The sequence below is a fragment of the Haematobia irritans genome, chromosome 5 (genome assembly GCF_050003625.1).
Source record: "Haematobia irritans isolate KBUSLIRL chromosome 5, ASM5000362v1, whole genome shotgun sequence".
NCBI lineage: Eukaryota > Metazoa > Arthropoda > Insecta > Diptera > Muscidae > Haematobia > Haematobia irritans.
The window spans coordinates 17,717,520-17,739,693 of NC_134401.1; the positions used below are offsets into that span (position 1 = coordinate 17,717,520).

Genomic DNA, 22,174 nt, shown 5'->3' on the forward strand with positions numbered 1-22,174 from the left:
AAGCATCGACCGATACACCCCATTTGCGACACACCTATTTGTGGCCCCATAATACCTGTAGATTATCAATTTCAGGCAAATGGGATAGTAAATACAGTTTCTAGACGCCCAAGAAGTAAAATCAGGAGATGGGTCTATATGGGGGCTATACCAAAAGATGGACCAATATTGCGCTACACCAATTTTTGGTACTAAAATACCTCTAGATTTCAAATTTCAGGTAAATCAGATTGATTAAACGGTTTTTAATAGCCCGAGAAGTAAAATCGAGAGATCGGTCTCTCTGGGGGCTATACCACAATATGGACCGATACACCCCATTTTCGACACACCAATTTATGGTCCTAAAATACCTTTAGATTTTAAATTGCAGACAAATCGGATTGTAAATACAGTTTCTGGAAGACCAAGAAGTAAAATCGGGAGATGCTCTATATGGGGACTATATCGAAACAAGTACCGATATGCACCATTTTCGGCACACCTTTTTATGGTCCCAAAATACCTCCTGGTTTCCAATTTCAGGCAAATCGAATTGATAATATGGTTTTTAGAAGCCAAAGAAGTGAAATCGGGAGATCGGTTTATATGAGGACTATATGAAAACTTGGACCGATATAGCCCATCGTCAAACTTGACCTGCCTGCAAACAAAAAACGAATATGAAACTCTGAGTCGATCTTAGCATGTACGTCCGTCCGTCTGTTGGAATCACGCAAATTTCCGAACGAAACAAGCTATCGACTTGAAACTTGGCACAAGTAGTTATTATTGATGTTGGTCGGATGGTATTGAAAATGGGCCATATCGGTTCACTTTTACGTACAGCCCCCCCCATATAAACGGACCCACAGATCTGGCTTGCGGAGACTCTGGCTGAAATTTAGTACATGGTGTTAGTATATGGTCTTAAACAAACATGCAAAAATTGGTCCATATCGGCCCATAATTATATATAGCGCACATATAAACCGGTCCCCAGATTTGTTTTGCGGAGCCTCACAGAGAAACAAATTTGGTCCGATCTGGCTGAAATTTTGTATATAGTGTTGGTATATGGTCTCCAACAACTAAGCAAAAATTGGTCCACATCGGTCCATAATTACTTATAGCCCCCATATAAACCGATCCCCAGATTTGGCTTGCGGAGCCCCTAAGGGAAGCAAATTTCATCCGATCCGGCTGAAATTTGGTACATGGCGTTAGTATATAATCTCTAACAACCATGCAAAAATTGGTCCACATCGGTTCATAATTATATATAGCCCCGATATAAACCGATCCCCAGATTTGGCTTGCGGACCCCTAAGGGAAGCAAATTTCATCCGATCAGGCTGAAATGTGGTAGATGGTGTTAGCATATGATCTATAACAATCATGCAAAAATTGGTCCACATCGCTTCTTAATTATATAAAGCCCCCATATAAACCGATCCCTAGATTTGGTTTGCGGAGCCCCTAAGGCAAGCAAATTTCATCCGATCCGGCTTAAATTTATTACGTAGTGTTGGTATATTGTCTCCAACAACTAAGCAAAAATTAGTCCACATCGGTCCATAATTACATATAGCCCCCATATAAACCGATCCCCAGACTTGGCTTGCGGAGCCCCTAAGGGAAGCAAATTTCATCCGATACGGCTGAAATTTGGTACATGGTGTTAGTATATGGTCTTTAACAAACATGCAAAAATTGGTCCATATCGGCCATAATTATATATAGCCCCCATATAAACCGGTCCCCAGATTTGTTTTGCGGAGCCTCACAGAGAAACAAATTTGGTCCGATCTGGCTGAAATTTTGTATATAGTGTTGGTATATGGTCTCCAACAACTAAGCAAAAATTGGTCCACATCGGTCCATAATTACTTATAGCCCCCATATAAACCGATCCCCAGATTTGGCTTGCGGAGCCCCTAAGGGAAGCAAATTTCATCCGATCCGGCTGAAATTTGGTACATGGCGTTAGTATATGATCTCTAACAACCATGCAAAAATTGGTCCATATCGGTTCATAATTATATATAGCCCCCATATAAACCGATCCTCAGATTTGGCTTGCGGAGCCTCTAAGAGAAGCAAATTTCATCCGATCCGGTTGCAATTTGGTACATGGAATTAGTATATGGTCTCAAACAACTATGCGAAAATTGGTTCTTATCGGTCCATAATTATATATAGCCCCAATATAAACCGATTCCCAGATTTGGCTTGCGGACCCCTAAGGGAAGCAAATTTCATCCGATCCGGCTGAAATGTGGTAGATTGTGTTAACATATGATCTATAACAATCATGCAAAAATTGGTCCACATCGCTTCTTAATTATATAAAGCCCCCATATAAACCGGTCCCCAGATTTGGCTTGCGGAGCCCCTAAGGGAAGCAAATTTCATCCGATCCGGCTTAAATTTATTATGTAGTGTTGGTATATTGTCTCCAACAACTAAGAAAAAATTAGTCCACATCGGTCCATAATTACATATAGCCCCCATATAAACCGATCCCCAGACTTGGCTTGCGGAGCCCCTAAGGGAAGCAAATTTCATCCGATACGGTTGAAATTTGGTACATGGCGTTAGTATATGATCTGTAACAAAATTGGTCCATATCGGTTCATAATTATATATAGCCCCCATATAAACCGGTCCCCAGATTTGGTTTGCGGAGCCTCACAGAGAAACAAATTTGGTCCGATCTGGCTGAAATTTTGTATATAGTGTTGGTATATGGTCTCCAACAACTAAGCAAAAATTGGTCCACATCGGTCCATAATTACTTATAGCCCCCATATAAACCGATCCCCAGATTTGGCTTGCGGAGCCCCTAAGGGAAGCAAATTTCATCCGATCCGGCTGAAATTTGGTACATGGCGTTAGTATATAATCTCTAACAACCATGCAAAAATTGGTCCACATCGGTTCATAATTATATATAGCCCCGATATAAACCGATCCCCAGATTTGGCTTGCGGAGCCTTACAGAGAAACAAATTTCGTCAGATCTGGCTGAAATTTTGTATATAGTGTTGGTATATAGTCTCTAACAATAATCGGTCCACATCGGTTCATAATTAACAGGTTTGCTGATAAGTCCCCGGTCTGACACATAGATGGCGTCGCTAGTATTAAATGCATATTATTTTTATATAGTACTAACCTTCAAATGATTCGTGTCAAAATTTGACGTCTGTAAGAGCGTCTTTTGTGAAGCAACTTTTGTTATTGTGAAAAAAATGGAAAAAGAGGAATTTCGTGTTTTGATAAAATACTGTTTTATGAAGGGAAAAAATACGGTGGAAGCAAAAACTTGGCTTGATAATGAGTTTCCGGACACTGCCCCAGGGAAATCAACAATAATTGATTGGTATGCAAAATTCAAGCGTGGTGAAATGAGCACGGAGGAAGGTGAACGCAGTGTACTCCCGAAAGAGGTGGTTACCGACATAAAACATAAAAAAAAACCCACAAAATGATTTTGAATGACCGTAAAATTAAGTTGATCGAGATAGCAGAGGCCTTAAAGATTTCAATGGAATGTGTTGGTCATATCATTCATCAATATTTGGATATGCGGAAGCTCTGTGCAAAATGGGTGCCGCGCGAGCTCACCTTTGACCAAAAACAACAACGTGTTTATGATTCTGAGCGGTGTTTGCAGCTGATAACTCGTAATACACCCGAGTTTTTCCGTCAATGTGTGACAATGGATGAAACATGGTTCCATCACTACACTCCTGAGTCCAATCGACAGTCGGCTGAGTGGAAAGCGACCGGTGAACCGTCTCCGAAGCGTGGAAAGACTCAAAAGTCCGCTGGCAAAGTAATGGCCTCTGTTTTTTGGGATGCGTATGGAATAATTTTTATCGATTATCTTGAGAAGGGAAAAACCATCAACAGTGACTATTGTATGGCTTTATTGGAGCGTTTGAAGGTTGAAATTGCGGCAAAACGGCCCCATATGAAAGAGAAAAACGTGTTGTTCCACCATGACAACGCACCGTGCCACAAGTCAGAGTTGAGAACGATGGCAAAAATTCATGAATTGGGTTTCGAATTGCTTCCCCACCCACCGTATTCTCCAGATCTGGCTCCCAGCGACTTTTTCTTGTTCTCAGACCTCAAAAGGTGGCTCGCAGGGGAAAAAATTGGCTGCAATGAAAAGGTGATTGCCGAAACTGAGGCCTATTTTGAGGCAAAACTAGAAGGAGTACTACCAAAATGGTATCAAAAAATTGGAAGGTCGTTATAATCGTTGTATCGCTCTTGAAGGGAACTATGTTGAATAATAAGAACGAATTTTGACACAAAAATGTGTTTTTCTTTGTTAGACCGGGAACTTATCAGCCAACCTGTTATATAGCCCCCAGATAAACCGATCCCCAATCACAGAAAAATCACGATTGCCACTCGAGTCAAAAATAATCTACCAAAATTTTGTTGCCATAGAAAATTTTGTCAAAATTTTATATTTCTATAGCAAATTTTGTCAAGATTTTATTTCTATAGAAAATTTTGTCAACATTTTATTTCTTTAGGAAATTTTGTCAAAAATTTATTTCTATAGAAAATTTTGTCAAAAATTTATTTCTATAGAAAATTTAATCAAAATTTTATTTCTATAGAAAATTTATGAAGCTGGAGGAATATTTTGCAAAATCTTCCAAACCATCAAAAATTCTACCAATCTACCAAATAGTAAAAAATCTGCAATTTTTGGTAGACTCGAGTTCATAATTGTATACAGCCCCCCATATAAAGCGACCCCCATATTTCAATTGCGTCTCCATAATTACCTTACAACCATGCAAAGTTCATAGCGGCTCGTAAATATTTCTTTCCTATATATACCGGTCAAGAACTGAATATATACGTATTTAATCGACCTTTCTTTTGTCTAATATATATATCCCTCATGGACCAACTTACAATTTAGAAGATGGTGTTAAAAAGTTTTAAGATGCCTTGCGATCGGCCGCTACTCAAGTAATTCAATTGTGGATGACCGTTTTTAGTAGAAGTTTCTACGCAATCTCTGGTGTAGGTGGTACATAAGATTCGGCCTGCCCAAATTTACGGCCATATATACTTGTAATGAAATTTCATTGTGTGTAATCAGCCACCCTGTATCTATGTAGCTGAATTCATGTAAGGTATATACCAAAATCATTCGTATTGATTTTACCATCGATGTTTTATTTATATGCGTCTTTATTTCGTTATCATTATTTTCAGAGGAAAAATTGGCATAAACAATGTCATATAAAAATTGATTATTATATAACTTTGACGGCAGTCATTACTCTCACTCAGCATTGGAAGGCAACATTGCAAAGATGGATATCTGGACGTATGTGACTTGTATCGTAACAGCATTAGTCGCAATCGTTGTATACTTTTTTATGGAAAATCTCAACTATTGGAAAAGGCGCAATGTACCGCATGAAAAGCCGCATATACTATATGGCAATATGAAGGGTCTACGTACAAAAATAGGATTTGGGGAATTGATGGCGAAATATTATCGGAAATTTAAGGGAACTGGACCATTTGCCGGTCTCTATTTGGGTCCAAGGCCAGCTGTATTGTTTTTGGACATGGCCGTCATTAAAAGAGTTTTGATTACGGACTTTTCGAATTTTTCCGATCGTGGCTTGTACTATAATGAAAAATCCGATCCGTTGATGGCAAATTTATTCTTTATGGATGGCCATAAATGGCGCAATATGAGAAATATACTCTCACCCACATTAACATCGGGAAAACTGAGGATCATGTATTCCACTTTACTGCAAGTGGATGAGGAATTTTTGAAAGTCATAGGTGAACGTATTCATCACGATGCCATACTGGATGTTCGTGATTTATTGGCACGTTTTACCATAGACATCATAGGACGTGTGGTCTTTGGTATTGAATGTAATTCTCTGAGAAATCTCAATACCGAATTTATGACTCTGGGACGTAAAGCAATCGATGTACCACGCCATAGTGAATGGATAATAAATTTAATCGAAAGCTTTCCCAATGTGGCTAGGAAATTGGGAATGCGTATCATACCGGAAGATGTCCATCAATTCTTTATGCGCATTGTACGAGAGACATTAGAGTATAGAGAGCAAAATCATATACAAGCCAATGATTTTATGAATGTCCTTATTGAATTGAAAAATAAAACCGATGAAGATAGCCTGAGTTTTCAGGAAGTGGCTGCTCAATTATTTCTATTTTTCCTGGCTGGTTTTGAAACATCAGCCTCAACCATGTCATTTGCCCTCTATGAATTGGCATTGCACCAGGACATACAGGAACGCTTACGTACTGAAATTAATGAAGCCTATGGCTCGAATTCACCTAGTGAAATCAACTATGACACTATTATGAATTTACGATATTTAAATCAAGTCCTTACAGGTAAGTGGTGGTTGGCAATAGTCTGCATTTATCTAAAAATCTTAAAATTCTCACAAATATTTTAGAGACCATACGAAAATATCCCATTGGAACATTTATAGCAAGGCGAGCCCTTGATGATTATCAAATACCCGATTATCCTGCAAAATATACTGTGGAAAAAGGTACCACTTGTATTATATCCATATGGGGTATACATCATGATCCTGAGATCTATCCTAATCCGGAGATATTCGATCCAGAACGTTTTGCTCCTGAAATGATTAGGCAACGTGATGCAATTGAATTTCTGGGATTTGGAGAAGGTCCACGTAATTGTATTGGTATGCGTTTTGGTCAAATGCAAGCACGTTTAGGTTTGGCCAGTCTTCTCAAATGCTACCGTTTCACAGTTTGTGAGAAGACTGATAAACAGTTGAAATTTGATCCATTGCCAGTGCCTTTGAGGACTATTAATCCGATTTATTTAAAAGTTGAAGCTATTTAAATTAAACCAAACGAGATGCCATTGATGACCTGAGCATTGTATTTTATACGAAATTACCCAGCAACAAATTTGGAAGCCTTTTGAAAAAAGAAAATAAAATTTATATTTCAAAACTTTTTTTCTTCAACTTTTATCTCTACATAAGGGTGTTATGAAAAATGAAAACAGGTATTTTATCGCAAATTCCTCGTCTATCGAGAAATTGATATTTCAAATATTTTTTTTGGAAATTTCCATAATTTTAAAAATAAAAAAAAATGTCAGTGCCTTTTTGAGGACTATTAATCATATACTATAAAAATTAACCCATATGAGAAGGTGTGATAATATGCAAATTGTATTTTATATGAAATTACCCAGCAATAATTTTAGTAATAAAACTTTTCATAACTTTTTCAATTTTTATCTCTACATAAAGGCGTTATGAAAAATACTAGCTACTAATGCTAATGGATTTTATTGCAAATTTTTCGTCTGCCAAGAAATGAATCGATACACTTTTCAAATATTTTTTTTTGCAAATTTCCATAATTTAAAAATTCAAATTAATAAATTTCATATATCACACCAAAAGAACTATTTGAGTGGTGAAAATTATGTCCAAATCTAGAAGAGCCTTTTTTGGATGTACTTTAAAAGTAATGGCTTAAGAAGAACTTCCAAATTTGTTTGCTGGGTATTTACATATCACCTTTAAAGGACTTCGTGTGAAATGAAAAGTAAATGCACCTCTAGAAGAGATTTATCAATGACCTAATAAGAAGTTCGAAATTTTGTTTTTGCTGGGTAATTTATAAAATTTGTGAATAAATTAAATAATTCAAAATGCAGACATCATTTTAAATTTTCATTCGAAAAGAAATGTATTGGAAATATATAGAAAGGATTAGAAAAATATTTTTAGAACAAGATTTTATTAAAGGTAACTCACAAGGTAAAGCTTTCAAGAAGTAAGGTTTTATTGAGAACTAGTCTTAGCCACTTGTCCAAGTAGCCAGGAGGTTCGCCTATAATCAAATTCAATTTCATAATCAATTGGTTTTATTGAAGGATGTCTCAATTCTGGAAAATAAATTTCATTGGAAATCCTAGCATATGTAGACTAGACGAGTTTCAGCCACTTTACGACATGTACTCGTAACAAGTATATACAGCAGTAAGTTCGGCCGGGCCGAACCTTAAATACCCACCACCATTTGTCAGCCTAAAATACCAGTATATTTACAATTTTAGGCAAATCGGATAAAAACTACAGTTTCTAGAAAAACTGTTAGTAAAAAAAATATATATGGGGAACATTTAAATCTGAAGCAATTTTTAGGCAACTTTCCAAAAATGTATTTATGATGTATCGGTCGATAGATATGTATCAGACTTATAGGAAAATCATTTTTACAAGTTTTCGATTTAGCAGTGTAGTTTTTACAAGGATATTTTGGCCAATTTTGCCGAAATCACAAAAAAAACAAGTATATACAACTTTTTGTATAGAAATAAAATTTGGAAAAAAAATTCTATAGAAATAAAATTTTGACAAAATTTTGTATAGAAATAAAATTTGACAAACTTTTCTAAAGAAATAAAATTTTGACAAAATTTTCTATAGAAATAACATTTTGACAATGTTTTCTATAAAAATAAAATGTTGGTAGATTATTTTTGACTCGAGTGGCAACCATGATTATGAACCGATATGGACCAATTTTTGTGTGATTGAGGATCGGCTATATATAACTATAGACCGATATGGACCAATTTTGGCATGGTTATTAGCGACCTTATATGAATTTTGCTCCTCCAAGAGGCTCCGGAGGACAAATCTGGGGATCGATTTATATGGGGGCTATATATAATTATGGACCGATATGGAAAAATTCTTTCATGCTTGTTAGAGATCATATACTAACACCACGTACCAAATTTCAACCGTATCGGATGAATTTTGCTCCTCTAAGAGGCTCCGGAGGTCAAATCTGGGGATCGGTTTATATGGGGGCTATATATAATTATGGACCGATGTGGACCAATTTTTGCATGGTTGTTAGAGACCATATACTAATACCATGTACCAAATTTCAACCGTATGGGATGAATTTTCCTCCTCTAAAAGGCTCCGGAGGTCAAATCTGGGGATCGGTTTATATGGGGGCTATATATAATTATGGACCGATATGGACCAATTCTTGCATGGTTATTAGAGACCATATACTAACACCACGTACCAAATTTCAACCGTATCGGATGAATTTTGCTCCTCCAAGAGGCTCCGGAGGACAAATCTGGGTATCGATTTATATGGGGGCTATATATAATTATGGACCGATATGGAAAAATTCTTTCATGGTTGTTAGAGACCATATACTAACACCACGTACCAAATTTCAACCGTATCGGATGAATTTTGCTCCTCTAAGAGGCTCCGGAGGTCAAATCTGGGGATCGGTTTATATGGGGGCTATATATAATTATAGACCGATGTGGACCAATTTTTGCATGGTTGTTAGAGACCATATACTAATACCATGTACCAAATTTCAACCGTATCGGATGAATTTTCCTCCTCTAAAAGGCTCCGGAGGTCAAATCTGGGGATCGGTTTATATGGGGGCTATATATAATTATGGACCGATGTGGACCAATTTTTGCATGGTTGGTAGAGACCATATACTAACACCATGTACCAAATTTCAGCCGGATTGGATGAAATTTGCTTCTTTGGAGCAATCGCAAGCCAAATTTGGGGGGTCCGTTTATATGGGGGCTATACGTAAAAGTGGACCGATATGGACCAATTTTTGGATGGTTGTTAGAGACCATATACTAACACTATGTACAAAATTTCAGCCGGATCGGATGAAATTTGCTTCTTTTAGAGCAATCACAAGCCAAATTTGGGGGTCCGTTTATATGGGGGCTATACGTAAAAGTGGACCGATATGCCCCATTTGCAATGCTATCCGACCTACAGCAATAACAACTACTTGTGCCAAGTTTCAAGTCGATAGCTTTTTCGTTCGGAAGTTAGCGTGATTTCAACAGACGGACGGACGGACATGCTCAGATCGACTCAGAATTTCACCACGACCCAGAATATATATACTTTATGGAGTCTTAGAGCAATATTTCGATGTGTTACAAACGGAATGACAAAGTTAATATACCCCCATCCTATGGTGGAGGGTATAAAAAAAACATATATATGGGAACTATATCTAAATCTGAACCGATTTCAACCAAATTTGGCGTGCAAAGTTACAATGTTAATTATACTCCCTGTGCAAAATTTCACTTAAATCGGATTACAACTTTGTCCTCTGTTGTCATATGAGTGAAAATCGGGGGAAAGATATATACGGGAGCTATATATAAATCTGACCCGATTTCAACCAAATGTGGCACACATAGCTACAATATTAATTCTACTTCCTGTGTAAAATTTAAAGCAAATTAGGGCAAAATTCTGGCTTCTGGGGCCATAGGAGTGCATAAAGGGCGAAAGATATATGTGGGAGCTATATCTTGTTCTGAACCGATTTCAACCAAATTTGGCTTGCATAGCTACAATATTAATTCTACTTCCTGTGCAAAATTTAAAGCAAATTAGGGCAAAACTCTGGCTTCTGGGTCCTTATAAGTGCATATCAGGCGAAAGATATATATGGGAGCTATATCTAAATCTGAACCGATTTCAACCAATAGGATTCTACTCTGAACCAAAATAAATACTTGTGCCAAATTTGAATTCGATTGGACGTAAATTGCGACCTAGACTTTGATTACAAAAATTTGTTCACAGACAGACGGACATGGCTAGATTGACTCAGGGGCCGACCCTCAACAATATTTCCAAAGACACCATATGTCTATTTCGTTTCCTTCTGGGTGTTGCAAACATATGCACTAACTTATAATACCCTGTTCCATAGTGTGGCGCAAGGTATAAAAACCTCCAGATTTTCAATTTCAGGCAAATTTCAAAAAAACTATGGTTTCTACAAGTCCAAAAAGTAAAATCGGGAGATCGGTCGATATGGGACCTATACTAAAACATTGGCCGATACTCACCATTTTCGGCACTCCTCTTTATGGTCCTAAAATGATTCAAGATTTCACATTTCATGCAAATTGGATAAAAACTACGGTTTCTATAAGCCCAAGAAGTAAAATCGGGAGATCGGTCTATATGGGGGCTATACCAAAACATGGACCGATACTCACCATTTGCGGCACACCCCTTAATGGCCCTAAAATACCTCTAGTTTTCCAATTTCAGGCATATTGGATAAAAACTACGGTTTCTATAAGCCCAAGAAGTAAAATCGGGAGATCGGTCTATATGGGGGCTACTACTAAAACATGGACCGATACTCACCATTTTTGACACACCCCTTTGTGGTCCCAAAATACCTCTAGATTTCTAATTTTAGGCAAATTGGATAAAACTACGGTTCCTATAAGCCCCAGAAGTAAAATCGGGAGATCGGTCTATATGGGGGCTGTAGCAAAACATCGACCGATACCCACGATTTGCGGCATACCCCTTTATGGTCCTAAAATACCTCTAGTTTTACATATTCCGGCAAATTGGATAAAAGCTACGGTTTCTATAAACCCAAGAAGTAAAATCGGGAGATCGGTCTATATGGGGGCTATACCAAAACATGGACCGATACTCACCATTTTTGACACACCTCTTTGTGGTCCCAAAATAACTCTAGATTTCCAATTTCAGGCAAATTGTATAAAAACTACGGTTTCTATAAGCCCAAGACCTCAAATTGGGAGGTCGGTTTATATGAGGACTATATCAAAACCTGGACCGTTATAGCCCATCTTCGAAATTGATCTGCCTGCAGACAAAAGACGAGTTGTGTTTCAGCACGATTGCTTCATTATTGAAGACTGTGAAGTGTGATTACAACAGCCAGACAGACGGACAGACGGACATGGTTATATCGTCTTAAATTTCTCCCTGATCAAGAATATATATATATATATATATATATATATATATATATATATATATATATATATATATATATATATATATATATATATATATATATATATATATATATATATATATATATATATATGTATATATATATATATATATATATATATATATATATATATATATATATATATATATATATATATATATATATATATATATATATATATATATATATATATATATATATATATATATATATATATATATATATATATATATATATATATATATATATATATATATATATATATATATATATATATATATATATATATATATATATATATATATATATATATATATATATATATATATATATATTTATATTTATATTTATATTTATAATAAGTTTGTCATTCTATGGTGGTGGGTATAAAAACTGATATCTTTGATATGTAAATGATACGATACGAAATTAACCACCAATACAGGGTGGATGATATGTAATGCAACAAAGTAAATTGCTATATTTTACACCAATCCCAAGATTTTACTTGCGAATCCTCCGATCCGCTTGAATTGGGTAAGTGGTGTTAGTATATGTCCCCTAAACAACTTTATTTTTCCAAAGTTTAAGGCTTTACTCTACTGAATCTGCTTCCTAATTTACAAACACAACAAAACACAAATACCTTACACAATAAAAAAAAACTACACTACATAAATTCATAAGTAATATTCTACAAAGCTTCTAACCTTAAATATATAGGATTTTTTGGCACTAATGTTAATTTTTCAACAGAAAATTCCATAGGAATATCAGTCTTGTGATACACTCTTAACCGATATCGCCTTAAGATGTTTGCTATGCCTAAACGTGATTGCATTTTGGCAAAACGCATTCCAATACAATTACGAGGACCATTTCCAAATGGTAGCCATTCGACTGATTCACGTTTTCTAATCAACTCAGGTGAAAAACGTTCAGGATCAAATAGCTCAGGGTTGGGATAGATTTCGGGATCGTATTGTATACCCAGGACAGGAATAAAAATTGGAGTACCCTTTTCGATAACGAATTGCGGATCGCCATATACCTGATAATCGCACAAGGCTCGACGATTAAGTACTGGAATAGGGGGATATTTACGAAGAGTTTCTAAAAATAAACAAAATAGAAAATAAATAAAATTAAAATAGCTTTTGGGTTTTTTTTTAATTTTATTGGAATTAATTACAAAAATTAAATTTTCTACCTTAATTTCATGGTTTATTTTATTCTCATAGAGTGAATAGAGTTTATTATTAATAATACACTCAAAAAAAGTTTACTTGGATCGAAAGATTGTGACCTTCCTCAAAGGATTTTGGTATTGATTCCGATCCAAAGATGCGGCTTCTTTAAAATAAAGACATTTCTTAGCGACCTATTTGGCTTTTAATCTAGGATAAATAAAATTAAAATATAAAAGGATATAGGACTCATTTTCCGAATTTTCATTCTCCTTTTCCGGTATATTAATAATGCTATTCACGTACAAATACATACCAGCTTAAAAATCCAAATTATAACGGATACTTGAAATTAAAAAATTGTTTTTAAATTCCAAAAAAAAAACTTTAGCCCAAAGATGCCAAATCCTCCAAATAAGTCTTAGCCTATAATTGAAGCGTTTTTATCTTAAATCTAAAGATTCAGTTTTACTTTTATTCTTAAATTATAATTTCATTCAAATTTAAATATTATTTTAATTTTAATTAATTAACAATATTTACAATTTTAATTTTAAAATTTAATTGTAGTTTTAATTTTTATTTAAATTTAAATTTTTAATTGCATTTTTTAATATTAAATTTATTTGTACATTTTATTTTTAAATTTGTTATTAAATTTTAATTAAATATTCTCGTTTTTATTAAATTATTATTTATTAACTTATTATAATTGATATTTTCTGCTGTTTTAAAAAATGTAAAATGCTGTCCAAAATTTATTTTAATTTTGATTTTATTTTTTTTTTTTAATTTGAGTTTTACTTTTATCCTTAACCTATAATTTTAATATAAACTTAAATTTTATTTTAATTTCAGATTTGAACTTTAAATATAATTTCAAAATTTAATTTTACTTCTAATTTTATATTAATTATATATCAAATTTTAATTTTAAAATTTAATTGTACTTTTAATTTTTATTTTAATTAGCATTTTTTTTAATATTATTTTAATTTTAATTAATTAACAATATTTACAATTTTAATTTTAAAATTTAATTGTAGTTTTAATTTTTATTTAAATTAAAATTTTTAATTGCATTTTTTAATATTAAATTTATTTGTACATTTTATTTTTAAATTTGTTATTAAATTTTAATTAAATATTCTCGTTTTTATTAAATTATTATTTATTAACTTATTATAATTGATATTTTCTGGTGTTTTAAAAATGTCAAATGCTGTCCAAAATTTATTTTACTTTTGATTTTATTTTTTTTTTAATTTGAGTTTTACTTTTATCCTTAACCTATAATTTTAATATAAACTTAAATTTTATTTTAATTTCAGATTTGAACTTTAAATATAATTTCAAAATTTAATTTTACTTCTAATTTTATATTAATTATATTTCAAAATTTAATTTTAAAATTTAATTGTACTTTTAATTTTTATTTTAATTTGCATTTTTTAATTTTAATTTTTAATTTTTTTGTACATTTTATTTTTAAATGTATTTTCAAAATTTAAATTTTAATTAAAAATTCTCATTTAAACCAATATAATGGCTTATTTATTAACCTATTATAATTGATATTTTCGGGTGTTTTAAAAATGTCAAATGCTGCCCAAAATTTATTTTAATTTTGATTTTTTTTTTTTTTTGAGTTTTACTTTTATCCTTAACTTATAATTTTAATATAAACTCAAATTTTATTTTAATTTTAATTTCAAATTTGAACTTTAGATATAATTTCTACATTTAATTTTACTTCTAAATTTATATTAAAAATATTTCAAATTTTAATTTTAAAATTTAATCGTACTTTTAATTTTAATTTTTTTTTGTACATTTTATTTTTAAATTTATTTTTAAATTTAAATTTTAAATAAAAATTCTCGTTTAAGCCAATACAATGGCTTATTTATTAACCTATTATAATTCATATTTTCTGGTGTTTTAAAAATGTAAAATGCTGCCCAATATTTATTTTAATTTTGATTTTATTTTTTTTTAATTTGAGTTTTATTTTTATCCTTAACTTATAATTTTAATATAAACTTAAAGTTTATTTTAACTTTAATTTCAAATTTTAACTTAAAATATAATTTCAAAATTTAATTTTACTTTCAATTTTAATTTCAAATTTTAAGTGCATTTTTTTGATTTTAAATTTAATTGTACATTTTATTTTTAAATTTAATTGCAAGTTTTAAGGTATTTTATTAAGGTATTTATTATAATTTTATTCAAACTTATTTTTTTAAATTTTTTTTTTTAATTTTAATTGCAATTTTAACATAATCTGTTCAATTTAATTTCAAATTGAATTGCAATTTTTAATGTTTTAATTTTAAATTTAGTTGTTATTTTAATATTAGAATTTAATTTAATTAGGGTATTATATTCATGATGCCCATTCGTACATTTTATTTTTCAATTTAATTACTAATTTTAAGGAATTTTACTACAGTATTTATTATAATTTTATTCAAATATTTTTTTTTATTTATTTTAATTTTGGTTGCAATTTTAGTATAAGCTGTTCGATTTATTTTTAATTTCAAAGTGTATTGCATTTTTTAATATTTTAATTTTAAATTTAGTTGTACATTTTAATATTAAAATTTAATTTAACAATTTCAAAGTATATTATTAGGGTATTATATTTATGATGCTCATTCCAACGAATATAATATTTTTTTTTTATTTTTTTTAATTTGAGTTTTACTTTTAATTTCATATTTTAACTTTAAATATAAATTCAAAATTTTACCTTTAATTTCATATTTTAATTGATTTTTTTTTAATTTTAAATTTAATTTTAAATTTAAATTTAATTTTTTTATTTTTCAATTTAATTGCTAATTTTAAGGTATTTTATTGGGGTATTTATTATAATTTTATTCAAATTTAATTTTTTTTTTAAATTTATTTTAATTTTAATTGCAATGTTAACATTAGCTGTTCGATTTAATTTTAGTTTCAAATTGTATTGCATTTTTTAATGTTTTAATTTTAAATTTTTTAATATTAAAATTTAATTTAACAATTTCAAAGTATATTATTAGGGTATTATATTTATGATGCTCATTCCAACGAATATAATAATTGATTTTTTTTTTATTTTTTTTTTTAATTTGAGTTTTACTTCTATACTTAACTTATAATTTTAATATAAACTTAAATTTTATTTTAATTTTAATTTCAAATTTTAACTTTAAATATAATTTCAAAATTTAATATTACTTTTAATTGCATTTTTTAATTTTAAATTTATTTGTAAATTTTATTTTTCAATTTAATTAAAAATTTTAAGGTATTTTATTAGGGTATTTATTATAATTTTATTCACATAATTTTTTTTTGTTTGTTTTAATTTTGGTTGCAATTTTAATATAAGCTGTTCGATTTAATTTTAATTTCAAATTGAATTGCATTTTTTAATATTTTAATTTTAAATCTAGTTGTACATTTTAATATTAAAATTTGATTTAACAATTTTAAGGTATTTTATTAGGGTATTATATTTATGATACCAACGAATATAATAATTGATTTTTTTTTAATTTGAGTTTTACTTTTATACTTAACTTATAATTTTAATATAAACTTAAATTTTATTTTAATTTTAATTTCAAATTTTAACTTTAAATATAATTTCAAAATTTAATTTTACTTTTAGTTTCATATTTAATTTGCATTTTTTAAATTTAAATCTAATTGTAAATTTAATTGCAAATTTTAAGGTATTTTATTAGGGTATTTATTATAATTTTATTCAAATTTATTTTTATTTTAACTTTAATTATAATTTCAACTTTAAATATAATTTCAAAATTTAATTTTACTTTCAATTTTAATTTCAAATTTTAAGTGCATTTTTTTGATTTTAAATTTAATTGTACATTTTATTTTTAAATTTAATTGCAAGTTTTAAGATATTTTATTAGGGTATTTATTATAATTTTATTCAAATTTATTTTTTAAATTTTTTTTTTAATTTTAATTGCAATTTTAACATAAGCTGTTCAATTTAATTTCAAATTGAATTGCAATTTTTAATGTTTTAATTTTAAATTTAGTTGTTATTTTAATATTAGAATTTAATTTAATTAGGGTATTATATTCATGATGCCCATTCGTAAATTTTATTTTTCAATTTAATTACTAATTTTAAGGTATTTTACTAGAGTATTTATTATAATTTTATTCAAATATTTTTTATTTATTTTAATTTTGTTTGCAATTTTAGTATAAGCTGTTCGATTTAATTTTAATTTCAAATTGTATTGCATTTTTTAATATTTTAATTTTAAATTTAGTTGTACATTTTAATATTAAAATTTAATTTAACAATTTCAAAGTATATTATTAGGGTATTATATTTATGATGCTCATTCCAACGAGTATAATAATTTATTTTTTTTTTTTTTTTTTTTTTAATTTGAGTTTTACTTTTATCCTTAACTTATAAATTTAATATAAACTTAAATTTTATTTTAATTTCATATTTTAACTTTAAATATAATTTCAAAATTTTACCTTTAATTTCATATTTTAATTGATTTTTCTTTTTAATTTTAAATTTAATTGTAAATTTTATTTTTCAATTTAATTGCTAATTTTAAGGTATTTTATTGGGGTATTTATTATAATTTTATTCAAATTTAATTTTTTTTTTTAATTTATTTTAATTTTAATTGCAATGTTAACATTAGCTGTTCGATTTAATTTTAGTTTCAAATTGTAGTGCATTTTTTAATGTTTTAATTTTAAATTTTTTAATATTAAAATTTAATTTAACAATTTCAAAGTATATTATTAGGGTATTATATTTATGATGCTCATTCCAACGAATATAATAATTGATTTTTTTTTATTTTTTTTTTTTTAATTTGAGTTTTACTTCTATACTTAACTTATAATTTTAATATAAACTTAAATTTTATTTTAATTTTAATTTCAAATTTTAACTTTAAATTTCAAAATTTATTATTACTTTTAATTGCATTTTTTTAATTTTAAATTTATTTGTAAATTTTATTTTTCAATTTAATTACAAATTTTAAGGTATTTTATTAGGGTATTTATTATAATTTTATTCACATAATTTTTTTTTGTTTGTTTTAATTTTGGTTGCAATTTTAATATAAGCTGTTCGATTTAATTTTAATTTCAAATTGAATTGCATTTTTTAATATTTTAATTTTAAATCTAGTTGTACATTTTAATATTAAAATTTGATTTAACAATTTTAAGGTATTTTATTAGGGTATTATATTTATGATACCAACGAATATAATAATTGATTTTTTTTAATTTGAGTTTTACTTTTATACTTAACTTTTAATTTTAATATAAACTTAAATTTTATTTTAATTTTAATTTCAAATTTTAACTTTAAATATAATTTCAAAATTTAATTTTACTTTTAGTTTCATATTTAATTTGCATTTTTTAATTTTAAATCTAATTGTAAATTTAATTGATAATTTTGAGGTATTTTATTAGGATATTTATTATAATTTTATTCAAATTTATTTTTATTTTAACTTTAATTATAATTTCAACTTTAAATATAATTTCAAAATTTAATTTTACTTTTAATTTTAATTTCAAATTTTAATTGCATTTTTTTAATTTTAAATTTAATTGTACATTTTATTTTTAAATTTAATTGCAAATTTTAAGGTATTTTATTAGGGTATTTATTATAATTTTATTCAAATTTAAATTTTTTTAAATTTATTTTAATTGCAATTTTAACATAATTTTAATTTTAATTTCAAATTGTATTGCATTTTTTAATATTTTAATTTTAAATTCAGTTGTACATTTTAATATTAAAATTTAATTTAACAATTTTAAGGTATTTTATTATGGTATTTTATTTATGATGCTAACTCCAACGAATATAATAATTGATTTTTTTATTTTTTTTTTTTTAATTTCAGTTTTACTTTTACCCTTAACTTATAATATAATATAAATTTTATTTTAATTTTGATTTCAAATTCTAACTTTAAATATAATTTTAAATTTAATTTTACTTTTAATTTAATATTTTAATTGAATTTTTTAATTTTAAATTTAATTGCCAATTTTAAGGTATTTTATTAGGGTATTTATTATCATTTTATTCAAATTTATTTTTTTTTTTTAATTTATTTGAATTTTAATTGCAATTTTTATATAAGCTATTCGATTTAATTTTAATTTCAAATTGTATTGCATTTTTTAATGTTTTAATTTTAAATTTAGTTATACATTTTAACATTAAGTTTTAATTTTAAGGTATTTTATTAGGGTATTTTATTTATGATGCTCATTCCAACGAATATAATAATTGATTTTTTTAATGATTATTTAATGATTTATTTTAAATAATTGATTTTTTTAGTGATTTAGAAAATGTAAAATTTTGTCAAAAATTTTATTTTAATTTATATTTGAATTTTATTTTAAATTTATTTTAATTCAATTTTAATTTCAATTTTAACATTAGCTGTTCGATTTAATTTTAATTGTATTTTTTAATTTTAATTTCTAGTATTTAAAGTATTTTATTATGGTATTTTACCAATAATGCTCATTCAAACCCGCATAATGGCTTTAGCCTAACATTATAGATGTTTTATGGATATTTAGAAAATATAAAATGTTGTCCAAACTTTTATTTTATTTTTTTTTAATTTCAAATTTACTTTTTCCTTAAATTGTTATTTTAATTTGAATTTTATTTTAATTTAAGTTGAAAGTTAAATTAAAAATTGAATATAAATTATGGGTTAGATGATGGCCTCAGTTGCAAATGGGTTTCATATTTATTTTTTAATTTCAGTTTTACTTTTTTCCTTAAATTATAATTTAAATTTTATTTGAATTTTTAATTTTATTTTAGTTTTAATTTTGATTTTAATTCTAATTTCAATTTTTATTTAAATTTCAATTTTAATTTTAATTTCAATTTTAATTTCAATTTTAATTTAAATGTTGACTTTAATTTAATTTTAATGTTCATTTTAGTTTTTGTTAAAGTTTTAAATTAAATTTAGATTTTATGTATTTACTTTAATATCAATTTTAATTTAATTTTAATGTAAATTTCAATTTTAATGTTATTTGTAATGTTCACAGAAAATAATATTATACTTTTTGAGCTAACAATAAATTGTTGTTACTGAAAATGTTTACGTTCAACAAAATTTTTGTTGATATAACAAAATGTTTGTTGATATAACAAAATTGGTTGCTAAAGTGACTAAAATCGTAATTGTATTTACAAATTGCGTTGTTAGCTCAAATTTAAGCATAATTTTAATTGTATTGACAATCAAATTAATTGATATTTTTTTGTGTGTTAGTATTAAAACATTTTTATTTTTAAAATTAAAATTTAATTTTAATTAATTTTTAATTTAATTTGAATTTTACTTTAAGTTTAATTAAATTTAGCTCACCTGCTAAAACCTGCTCCATATAGGACATATTCATAAGTGTCTCATATTGCATGGGTAAGCCATCCTGTTTCTCGAAAGCCTCATTGACTTCAACACGCAGTTTTTGTTGTATTTCCTGATTTTGAGCCAATTCGTAGAGGGCAAAAGCCATGGTAGTTGCCGATGTCTCAAATCCACCCAAAAAAAAACCAAAAACTTGAGCTGTCAGTTGATTCATGGATATTTCTCCCAATCCAGTAGCATCATTGATAGTGTTCTTTAGATCAATTAAAATATTCAAAAAATCATTACGTTGTATGTTATTCAATTCTCGATATTCCACTGTTTCTTTAATGATGTGCATAAAAAATTCATGAATATCCTGCGGTGTAACACGCATTCCCAAAAGACGTGCCAAGTGGGGAAAACTGTCTATCATTGTCATTACAAACGGTCCATGACGGGTTACTTCAAAGGACTTTCTGCCTAGTTGAAGGAATTTATTATCTGGACATCTAAGGCTGCTACATTCAATGCCAAATGCTACATTGCCAAGGACATCGACGGTATAACGGCTTAACAAATTACGGATTTCCACAATGGGATTTTCTTCGACTTCTTTGCTTAGAACATCCATAAAAGTATCGGCCACTTTCTGTACGGTTGGATAAATGTACCTCATTTTCATTGAGGTAAAGATGGGCGATAATTTGTTTCTCATACTACGCCATTTGTCACCATCCACAAAAAACAAATGTGCCGTCAAAGGATCCGAATTCTCATTATAATACCTGCCACGATCAGCAAATTGAGAGAAATCTTTAATCAATATATGCTTAATGAGCTGTATATCCAATGCCAAAACTCCTGGGCGATGTCCTATAAAAATGCCTGCAAATGGACCAGAACCTTTGAACTTATTATAGTAGTTTTTCATAATAGCACCAAGAGACCATTTGGTTCGAAGTCCTTTTAAATTTCCCATCAATATGTGGGGTTCCTCACAGGGTATCTTACGATTTTTCCAATAATTCAGATTGCTTCGTATTAAATAAACAGTCAAGGTAACCAGGACTATTACTATGGAAAATAAAATTGTAGACAATTCCATTTCAAATTTTTTTATCGAACTCCCTACTAGTTCTTTTTCACTGTTGCAAGGCTATGATGTGACTATAGACCTAAAATCGCTTCTTCTATATATGGTCACTTACTGTGATCAATATTTACAATGGTTTGCCAATTTAATGGCATTCGTGTACATTATTTGCACTTCAAGTGCTGATAATGGAAATTTGAGGATACATTTCTAGGGTATATAGTGATTACAATGACTCGTGTATAGGAAAACGAACAATAAAAAGGTGTAATTTGATGCTCTGTCAATGGTGTAGCCCCTTATCAAAATGAGAGAAATGCAGCCAACGTTATTACTCAAAATCTCTGAAGGTTTGGCATCTATAGAACATGAAAGCATTGGGAGGGAGAGGAAAAATCTACGTTGAAAAAATGTTGCTTGATTTGTATACCCTTCATAATATTGAGGTAAGGGCAACACTGAAATTATGCTAGGCACAAAAATTGTTACTAAACCCAAATTTCAATGTTATGATCAACTCAGAACCATATCTTGGGTGAATCTTGTCTTGTCTTATCGATCTG

At 28.6% G+C, this 22,174-nt stretch overlaps 2 protein-coding genes across 2 annotated transcripts; one reads left to right on the plus strand and one right to left on the minus strand.

Moving 5' to 3' along the window:
• The first annotated feature begins 4,889 nt into the window (after positions 1-4,889).
• LOC142241004 (cytochrome P450 6A1-like) lies at positions 4,890-7,011 on the plus strand. The gene is made up of 3 exons (XM_075312750.1): positions 4,890-5,150; positions 5,233-6,411; positions 6,477-7,011. Exons 2-3 carry the CDS (start codon positions 5,334-5,336, stop codon positions 6,896-6,898), a joined length of 1,500 nt encoding a protein of 499 aa, XP_075168865.1. The 5' UTR covers positions 4,890-5,150; positions 5,233-5,333; the 3' UTR covers positions 6,899-7,011.
• A 5,441-nt stretch (positions 7,012-12,452) lies between these two features.
• On the minus strand, positions 12,453-21,837 carry LOC142238765 (cytochrome P450 6A1-like). Its single transcript, XM_075310489.1, has 2 exons — positions 20,534-21,837; positions 12,453-13,014 (listed from the first exon to the last, which is right to left on the minus strand). Exons 1-2 carry the CDS (start codon positions 21,621-21,623, stop codon positions 12,596-12,598), a joined length of 1,509 nt encoding a protein of 502 aa, XP_075166604.1. The 5' UTR covers positions 21,624-21,837; the 3' UTR covers positions 12,453-12,595.
• Between the last annotated feature and the right edge of the window lie 337 nt (positions 21,838-22,174).